This window comes from Myotis nattereri, assembly GCF_964212035.1.
Source record: "Myotis nattereri genome assembly, chromosome: 3".
In the NCBI taxonomy this organism is placed as follows: domain Eukaryota; kingdom Metazoa; phylum Chordata; class Mammalia; order Chiroptera; family Vespertilionidae; genus Myotis; species Myotis nattereri.
In genome coordinates this window covers 205008069-205017914 of record NC_138077.1, presented here as the reverse complement: position 1 = coordinate 205017914, position 9846 = coordinate 205008069, and the positions used below count along the sequence as shown (strand labels likewise).

The 9846-nt window shown below is 58.5% G+C and overlaps 1 protein-coding gene across 1 annotated transcript; it reads right to left on the bottom strand.

The window, feature by feature from the left end:
* Positions 1-947: 947 nt before the first annotated feature.
* Positions 948-3906, bottom strand: PLA2G2E (phospholipase A2 group IIE; the record flags this gene model as incomplete). Its single annotated transcript, XM_081086642.1, has 4 exons — positions 948-1090; positions 2840-2946; positions 3090-3228; positions 3867-3906. The coding sequence occupies 4 exons, from the start codon at positions 3904-3906 to the stop codon at positions 948-950; spliced, it is 429 nt and encodes a 142-aa protein (XP_080942768.1).
* Positions 3907-9846: the final 5940 nt, after the last annotated feature.

Sequence of the window (9846 nt, the reverse complement as noted above, 5' to 3'; positions counted from 1 at the left end):
CTAAGGTGCTGTCCTCAGAATGTCCCTCTCTTACTAAGTTGCTGTTCTCAGAATATTCACAAGAGGGCACTATTGCTACACCTCCCTGCAGGGTGAGAGCCCTCAGGTCTATCAATTGGGTTTTCAAAAGGACAGGAGGTTGGAATCGCATGCAGGGGCCACCCATATTGGTTGTTCCAGCTGTTTCCAGTGCTTAGCTCGTTGCCCGCACATGGGTGGTGCTCAAAAAAAGAATGAGTGAGTGAATGAATTTGTAGATTCATCAAATTCTACAAAGATAGAACCTGAGAATATTAGAATTAATAGAGGCCCAGTGCATGAAATTCATGCATGGGGGGGGGGGGTGGTGAGGGGAACCTCAGCCCAACCTGCACCCTCTCCAATCTGGGACCCCTCGGGGGATGTCCCATTGCCATCCCTGGGATCGGGCCTAAACAAGCAGTCGGACATCCCTCTCACAATCCTGGACCGCTGGTTCCTAATCCTCCTCACCTGCCTGGTTGCCCCTAACTGCCCCCCGCCCCCACCGGCCTGGTTGCCCCACGCAGCCTGCTTGTTCAGTTGTTTGGTCGTCCCTCACTAACCCCCCTGCTGGCCTGGTCGTAGGCAGCCATCTTGTGAGGGCGTGAGGGTTAATTTGCATATCACCTCTTTATTATATAGGATGAGAAGCATTCACTGAGAAGAGGCAGCTGAGAGTCCAGGGGTGGGTTATGGAATCTTCTGGGTGCTGAAGCTTCCGGGGCCTGCCTCTTGCTAAGGGGTACATGGCCTGGGAGGCCAGCAATGGTCCCGGCCACACTCTGGGCATCTTCAGGGTGGGATGGGTTTGCAGGAAAGGAATGTTCCAGAAGGAGGGCCTTTGGTGCCAATGCTCCCCAGGCCTGGGGCTGCAGCAGCTGGAGGCGGGGCCTCAGAAGGCCACAGGGAGGAGGGGGGGCACAGCCTTAGCAGGGTGGGCTGGGGCCTGTGCACAGCTTGTTGGGGTAGCGGACGTATTTGCGGTCATAGGTGTCCAGGTTTTGGCGAAAGCAGAGTGCAGCCGTCTTGTCACACTTGCAGGTCTCTTGCTGGCAGGCCGTTCTGCCGGCTGCGGGGACAAGGCGAGTCAGGGACCCGAGGCTCCGGGTCCACAGTCTCACCCCTGCTCTGCTGGAAGCTCATTCTCATGGGGACGTCTCAGGGATGGGTGAGAGACAGGGCGGACACAGGAGGGCTGCCAGCCAGGATGCTGGGAGGCTGCAAGCTTGTCCTCCTCCCCCAGCTCGCTCCTCTGCCCTCCCCCGCCCTCCCCCCCCCCCCCCCCCGCTTCCACCCTGCAGCTGGTCCACTAACTCTCATCTGTGGCGGGGCGGGGGGGGGGGGGGAGTAAGGGGGGAGGGGGGATTTCTAGGCAGCTCCCGCCCCCTGTGAAGTATTGCTGACGGGGGATTGCAGCCATCAAGCCGAGAGGAAAATTACGAATGACAGTGACCCAATCCCAGATGGGCTGTGCGTGCCCAGAGCAGCCTGTGCCCAGACTGGAGGCCATGGGGCCTGAGGCTGGGCCCCTGTGCTTGGTTCTGTGAGTAGACGGAGCCCATTTCTCTGACAGTTACCTTGCCCATCCCCCTCACGTGTGTGCCCCCACCCAGCGGGGGAGCAGAACTGGTACCAGCACCGGAGGCCCTAAGCCTCGCCTTCCCTCCCTGCCTGTCTGCCCAGTGGCCCTGGCTCTTTCTGTCCCCAGGACCACGTCCACAGCTCAGAAATGTCCCGGGCTCTTTCCTCTGGGCGGTCGCTCTCCATTTTTCGTGCTATTTCAGCAAAACTCAGAGTTGGAAGGGGCTTAAGGGTCGAGTCATTTCTTTTGGGTGGTTCCTGCAGGAGCTGGACTGAAGCTGGGCAAGTGAGTGTGACTACCTCCATTTCATAGATGAGGAGGCAGAGGCTTTCGAGGGGTGCCCAGCCCCGAGCCTGTGTCCATACCCACCTTATACCTCCCAGCACTGCCCTGACTGGGGCCATCCGGCCTTGCAGGCACCCCCAGGGGTGGGGAGCTCACTCCCTGACAAAGCTGCCTCGCTGAGCAGATGGCTGCAGGATCAAGAAACTGAGCCAAATCTGCCCCCGGTGGTTGTGGTCCTGGCTCTGCCCTCCCCCAGCACAAACCCGGGGTCTGAGCTGAGTCTTCTACGACCCTCCCTGCGCCCCACCCTGCCCCGGCTCCCCCTCCAGGCCACCCCGGCTTTGCAGCTGGAAGATGGCTGGGTTAGCTGGTCTGGGCTCCGCGGGGGCTGGGCTGCGTGAAGCCCTCCTCACTCTGACTTGGTCCAGGCTGCTTCTCAGGGTGGGGACCAGAGGAAAGGGAGCTGGTCCAAGTGGGCATGGGGCCTGGCAACGCTGAGCAAATGGGCCCAGTCTGGCAGCCCCTGGGGGAGGCAGCCTTCGGGCATGGCGTCTGCTGTCCCAAACCAGAGCGCCCGCTCTCTGCCTGGGCCCGTGCCCTGAGGCTCTGTCCTGGGGGTTTGACCTCGAGCTGCTGCCAGGCTTGGGGAGGGTGTGTGGGTGTGGCTCCTCAGGGGCCTGGCTCAGCTCTGCCCCTTGGCTCCTCTCCCAGCCCCTGGAACAGGGAGGCCTCTGAATGGGGGAAGCGCCTGAGGCCAGGACAGGGCCAGAGGGATCACAGGGCTCCAGATTGGGTGCCAGGCGGAGCAGGTGGGGGTGGACATGCCTCTCCTGGTTCTGTGATGGCGGGAGACCCCATCCCTCCAGCCCAGGGCCCAGTACCGGGGTCTCCGTCAGGAGGGGCTTCTTGCCTGACGCCAGCCCCCTCCCTGGCAGTCGGAGCATCACTCACAGCAGAGGATGTTGCTCTTGCTGGCCGAGAAAAGGTACCGCTCCAGTTTGGGTTCGCAGCCCAGCTTCTGCAGGCGCCCGTAGCAGCAGTCGTGGGCATGGCAGCACCTGGAAGGGTCACCAGGGCCTGCTCGGGGGGCTCCCAGGTGAGGCCAGCCCCCCTTTCTAGATGGCCTCGGCTCCTCCCTCCTCCAGGGGTGCTCCCCCAGCTCCTCCACCCCCAGACAGGCCCCCGTGGGCCTCCCGCTCACCAGTCCGTCGGGTCCACCGGCCAGTGGGAGCCGCCGATGCCGCAGTAGCAGCCGTAGTCGTTGTACTGCAGGGCCGACTTCCCGGTCATCTTCTCAATCATCACCCCAAACTGGAGCAGGTTCCCGCCAGCCAGGGCCACTGCAGGGCGGGCGGTGCCCTCAGATCCCTGAGCGTCCCCTGAGGTCCCCTCCCATCCCAGTCAGACATCTCTCTGTCCAGTTAACCTCGTGTCCCCAGCACCTCCCTCCCAATATCAATAACGCTAATCGGTAATAATATCTCCATTGCACCTGGGTCACTGCACCTCCCCCCCTCATGTCACTGCACCCAATCCCCTCCCCCTCTCCTCTGCCACCTCCCAGGATAACCCCACTGTTCCCCAAATCTCTCCCGGGTCCTGACCCTCCCCCAGCTGGCAGGCCTGGGCCCCCAGACGCACCCTGTTCCCACCATGTGCCATTGGACGCCACCAGCTGGGCTTCCTAACCACCTGGACCTCCCCTGGTCCCTCCAGATCCTTCCACCATGGAGGCGAGGGTGGGGGGTGGAGTGTGGGTGACGGAGCCCTGTGTGTGCTGTGTGGGGTCCCAGCCAACCCCTTCCTCATGCCCCCCAGGCCGCCTCCGAGGCATCCCTCCCACCCGCACCCTCCCAATGGCCAGTGCTGGCTCAAGCAGGACTGGCCTCAGGATGACCCACCACACCCTCCCCGGGCCAGGGAGTTTGGGGCTCCTGGCTGGGTCAGGGGAAGGGTGAAGGTCACAGAGGTCACTTACCCAGGAGGCTGAGGAAGGTCAGAAGAGGGGGAGGCTTCATCTTGGGGGAGGGGCGGTGAGCAGGGCCGGGGCTGGGAGCTGGGAGCTGGCACCTGGGCTGCAGAGAAGGAGGTGAGCAGGGGCACCTCTGGTCTGCGGGCGGGCGCTTCCTTAATAGTTAAATACCCGGCCCTGTCCACTCCCCATCATTAACCCCTGAGTGCCCAGTGATGCAAACACACTTCCAGGTCTGACGGGCCAAGGCCTGGGGGAGGGGCCCTCTGGCTGTCTGTTCTCAGGCCCTCCCATCCATCTCCTCGCCCCTTCCCCAGACCCTCTGCGGCTCCTGCTGATGGGCTCCGGGCAGGGGCGGTGCCAGGGGCTTTGCATTCTGGGTATTTTGATCTCACCCCTGTTTTACTGATGCAGCCACTGAGGCCCACAGAGGCGGAGACACGGAAGCTCACGTGGCCTGGGAGTGCCACGTCTGTCCTTTCTCCCTGCGCTGGGCCTCTGCCCCTGGCCTCCGTGCTGCCCAGAGGGCAGCCAAGAGCCGCTTGACCCCCGCAGGACACCGGGGCCTGGGCGGCCTTTGTCCAAGAACCTACGGCAGAAGGCTGGGAGCTCGGCCAGGGTTTTCCTTTCCTGTCCTTTCCTGGGGCGGCTCCTGCTGATGTGACAAGCAGTGAAAACCTCCCAGATGGGAGTCCTGTCTCCCCCAGCTCCCCAGCAGTGGGGCAGTGTGGCTGCCGGAGAAGGGGGCCTGAGTCAGCGGGAGAACCCGCATTCCAGCTCTCTGCGGTCACCTAGGGGCTGGGTCGGGGAGACAGCAGCCCCCAGCCCAGCTTGTCCCCCAGGGCGAGCTGCTGTCCCCACGGTCGGAGGGATAGAGGAGAGGGTGGCTCTGTCGTGGTCAGAAATGCCAATCCCACCGGCCCTGGGCTCACAGCGCCTGGTTGGCCGGCGGCTGCCCCTCCCTGGAGGCCACTTGGGCAGAACTGAGGCCAGACCCGGCCCTGGCGCGTCTCCCTCCTGCCCGGCCCTCCTTCCTGGCCCGGGACTGGGATAACTTGACCAACCACTTCCATCAACCTGTGGGGCCTGGGAGCTGCTTCATCTTGGCCTCCGAGTCCCAAGTCCATCATTTATTACGTGGCTTTTTGGTTTGTTAATCCTCACCCGAGGATATTTTCTCCATCAATTTTTAGAGACAGTGGAAAGGAGGCAAAGAGAGAGAGAAGGGAGGGGGAGGAGAGAGAGAGAGAGAGAGAGAGAGAGAGAGAGAGAGAGAGAGAAAGAAGAGAAGAGAAGAGAAGAGAAGAGAAAAGAGAAGAAGAGAGAAACATTGATGTGAGAGAGACATCAATCAGTTACCTCCTTCATATGCCCTGATGGGGGCCGGGACCGACCTGCAACCCAGGTATGTGCCCTTGACCAGGAATCGAACCTGCCACCCTTTGGTGCACCGGCCGATACTCTAACCACTGAGCCACAGGGCTGTTATGTGGCTGTTGGCAGGTCCTTTCCCCAGCTCAGAACCTGGTTTTCCTATCATGAGGAGAGAAGGCATCGCACCCCTGCCTCCTTCGTGTGAAGCTCACATGCAGCTACGCGGGGAGCCCACACGGAGTACTTAGTCTGTGCCGGACTGCGCCCAGCCCCCCTCACTGGGATCTCATAGCCCCACGAGGCGGCTGCTACCATCATGCCCACTCTACAGAGAGGCAAACTGAGGCACACGCCTACGTCCATGGTGAGCAGGATCTGGGCCAGGCAGATCAAAGGGCTTAACTAATTGCCAACAGGAGGCACACTGCCCAGCGCCCACGATGCCTTTCGATGCCTCACAATGTTCTAATTTATTTAAAATCAGAAGAATGACTATAATCCAGTCTGCCTTCTATTTCTCTCCATACCAATGAGGTCACAACATTTGCTTTCTTTTCTTTTCTTTTTTTTTTTTAACACAGGAGAAGGCCCACGAAAGCAAAAGTGCCCGGGCCCACGACAGAAGCCGTGCTGTGGCCCTGAGCTGACCGCAGGCCAGGAACACCCTCCCGGGAGCTGACTGGGAGCCTGGCCTTCACCTCCTTTCAGAGGAGAGGCGGTTGCACACTGCAGACAGGAAAGCGTCCCAGCCCAGATTCCCTCTCCCCGCCACCAGGATGGAGTCCTAGGAGGTGTCCCCTGGGAGAGGGACAGGCAGGCTGGCCGCTGGGATCCCTGGCACAGGGTTGGAATGAAAGGCTTTTGACATGAGAGTAAAGTCAGTGAAGTTGGGTGCGGCCCCGCCTCCTGCCCCTCCCACTTCTTGCTCGAAACTCCTCCTGGGACTCTTCATGCTGGGCTCTCTCACCCACTCAGAGCAGACTTGGGGGCCCAGGGGCCGGAGAGGTGAGTCCACTGGCCAAGAGCCCCGGCTGCGGTGAGTCATCGGCCCCTCGGTGCTCACCATCGCCTTTTGGTTTTAATGAGGGCACCTCCTGGCAGCCCCTGGCTCCTGGCCTGGGTCACAAAGGCCCAAACAGTGAGTCACTGAGGAGCTGCCTCCTAAATAGCCAAGACTTAGCTTTGACTCCTGGGCAGGCTTGGCCCACAGCCCTTCCTGCAGCAGCTTCGGGGTGTTTCCCCGTGAGGGCGGCGGCGTTTCCGAGATAATCCCTTTGTGAGCCATTTTGAATCCTGGCCTGGCCAGGATGGGGCCCCTGCCAGCCCCTACCAGTGCATGTACCTGTCACAGAAAACAGGATTGTAGGGCCAGAGCCAGACGGGGAAATCCAGGCGGGCTTCCTGGAGGACGTGTCCCCGGCTGACGTTTGAAGTGGGGGTGTTGGACAGACTTGGATTTGGAAGAGAGTTTCAGGCATTCAGGCGATGAGGTTGGCTTTCTGGTTCTCTCACCAGGTTGTCTCTGCACCAGCAAGACTGGGACTGGAGTGTGAGCACCACCACTCAGAAGCTGTGCGACCTTAGCCAGTCCTGTCACATCTCTGGGCCCAGCTTCATCATCCATACTAAGTGGAAAGGAAACAAGATGTATAAATCCTTTGCAAAGTGCCATGCCCATAAGGAGGGGCCCAGAAATATTGGGTGCCTCCCTCCCTCCCTCCTTACCTGGCCACAGAGGACAGCTGCCAATCCAGTACCCCAAAGCACCCCACCCCACCCCCATCCCACGCAGCTGTGCCAGGACCCCCAGCATTTCGGTGGGATTAGTGTCCCTACTCTGCAGGTCTTAACCTCCATGGTGGAGGGTGTCTGGGGCAGAGGTGAGTGGAGGGCACAGAGCTCTGCCCTCCGTCTCTGGGTTTAGAAGGCATCATCGTCACCATCCTAACAATAACAACGGCAAGATGACTGCACGTACGTAGCTCCTGCAGTGCCAGCACCAGACTGGGCCTCTTAGTCTGTGGATCGCACCACTTCCGCTGCTTCCCCGAAGAACCCTGCAGACTCCCAGCGGAGTGGGGTGCCCTGAGGGAGTCTGCCTGTTCGGTCAATACACTATATCGGGGATTTACTACATGCGGGGGATACACAGGAGAGCAAAACCAGGTATGATTCCTGCTCTCCTGGTCTGACAGTCCAGTAGACAGACAGACATTAGTAACTACCTACTGAATGGAAACTTGCAAAGAGAGGTAAGTAGCTTGGCAGAATGTTCCATGGGGCTATGAGGACAGGGCGTCTGATCTGGGCAGGAGGTCAGGGAGGGCGTCTCTGTGGAAGAAATAACTTAGCAGGGATCTCAAGAAGTTAACTGGGTGAAGATGGAAGTAGAGAGAATTTACATAAAGAAGCAGTCTGTGCAAAGGCCCGGTGTCCGAGGGACATGGTACCCAGGCAGGGCTGAAAGGAGGCTGGGTAGCTGGGCTGGGGATGGGGTAGCCTTGAAGGAAAGTTGATCCAGGGACCTTGCCCTTCCATTGACCTCACGGAACCTTTTGCTTGAGCCCGATGGGCAGGTGGCCTAGAGTTCGCAGAACGCTGAAGAGGGCCTGAGTGTCCCCCATGAGAATGAGGCAGCTATTTTCACCCCAAATGGGGAGCCCCTGTGGGCACCCGAAGGCCAGGGAGTGCTGGGGTCCAACCCCAGCAGGTCCAGGGGTCCCCAAAGGTGTGGACGGAGTCGGCGAAGAAGGAATGACATGGAGACAGCGTTCAGTTGATCAGCAGCCTAGCCAGGATCTCTAGCCAAGTTCTGGTCAGGATCTCCAGCGAAGTTCTGGTTAGGATCTCCAGCCAGGTTCTGTGTCCATGTTCTCTTGCTAGGTTCTCCAGGATCTCCAGCCAGGTTCTGTAGCCATGTTCCCTCTCTAGGTTCTCCAGCCAGGTTCTGTCCAGGTTCTTCAGCCAGGTTCAGTCACCAGGTTCTAGTCAGGTTCTCTTGCCATGTTCTATCCAGGTTCTGTAGCCAGGTTCTGTCTCTAGGTTCTTCAGCCAGGTTCTCTCGCTAGGTTCTGTCTCTAGGTTCTGTGGCCAGTTTCTGTCCAGGATCTTTTGCCATGTTCTCTCCAGTGAAGTTCTTCTGTCTCTAGGTTTTGTGTAGGTTCTGTGTCTAGGTTCTGTGTCTAGGTTCTATGTCTGTTGTCTTGTTACATCTGTATTTATACCAGTTGATTCCAATCCTATCAATCTCTATGCCAAAGGTTTAGGGCGTTTCTTATCTCCATTCCAGGGAGTAAAGATTATGTAGCTTAAGCATGATTGTTCGTAGTTAAAGTGATTAATTACCTGCCTGGCACTTAGTTAAGGGGTTTTATTCCCTCCCTAACTCCAGGGAAAAATCCCTACCTGGGGAAACAACCTTTCTCAGAGAGGTGACCTTGGTTAAAACACATAGTGCCAAGAAGGGGAGCAAACATATTAAGAACAGTATGCCATATATGCCAGGTCCCTTGAAACAGCAAGGATGGACCGGCTCCCGGTAAGGGAGGCGGGTCCCTTCCGTGGGAACAGCTGTCATCACAGCTGGGTTCTCCATTTGTGATGGAGAGTAAAGAGCAAGAACCCTTGGTCGGGGCCTGTCGTCACCTTTCATAAGGTGACCAGTGTCATTATACACGGATACAGCCACACCTTGTTGGTTTTTGTCTAGGGAACAATGGAACGCCAGTGAGGGCTTGAAGCAAGGAGGTGTCCCGCTCATACCCATGTTGGGACAAGATGCTCTGGCTGCCGAGAGGATAGCGAATAGGAGGGACTCCAGCAAGGAAGAGAAGGCCAGGATGCAGGTGCCCCCACGCATAGATGACAGGGTGGGGCTGTGCTGGGCATGCTGGGTGGGTGACAGAGCCAGAGGAGGGGTGTGAGTGCATCGGGCCACACCCCCTTCATGGGTGCAGTGATCACAGGTGGGAGAGGAAACTGAGAACCCTCATCCCACAGATGCATCACTGCCGACCCAAGTGGGTAGGTGGGGGCGGGCCCTGGGGAGCAAGGATGCCCAGAGGCTGGAGCAGGTGCCACGTGCAGAACGAGGCCTGTGAGTTTTGCTGAGATACGTGTGTTTGTAAGTGCCTGTGTGTGTATGTGTGCGAGGGTGGGAGGGAGAAGGGGGCATGTGTAGGCCCTGCCCAATGTGAGGGGCCCCTTTACTCTGAGTGCCACAGTGTCCTGGCTCTATTTTCCCATCTGTACAGTGGGATGGATAATAACAGCATCTGTCTTGTCACATTTTTGGCAGAGTTAGTAGAACAATACCTGGAACCTGCAGGTGCCGGGGTGTTTCTCAGCATCTAGAAGCGTTCAGGAATCTGGAGAAGGGGCTGTGGTCAATTAATAAAGAGACTAGACATGAAATATAAATTTGGAAGGCATTCTTGGGGGGAGCCAGAGGAGACTTAGCTATAGTAACCAAGTTCTCTGAATCTCTGGACCCCTCGCTTTTTATTAACAAAAAGTTGCCCTAAAGCAAAGCAGATATACATATCAAAGGTAAGGTTTGGTTATCAGGTTGGGGGAACTGCTTTTGGCTGTTCCAGCAGCAGGTAATATATAT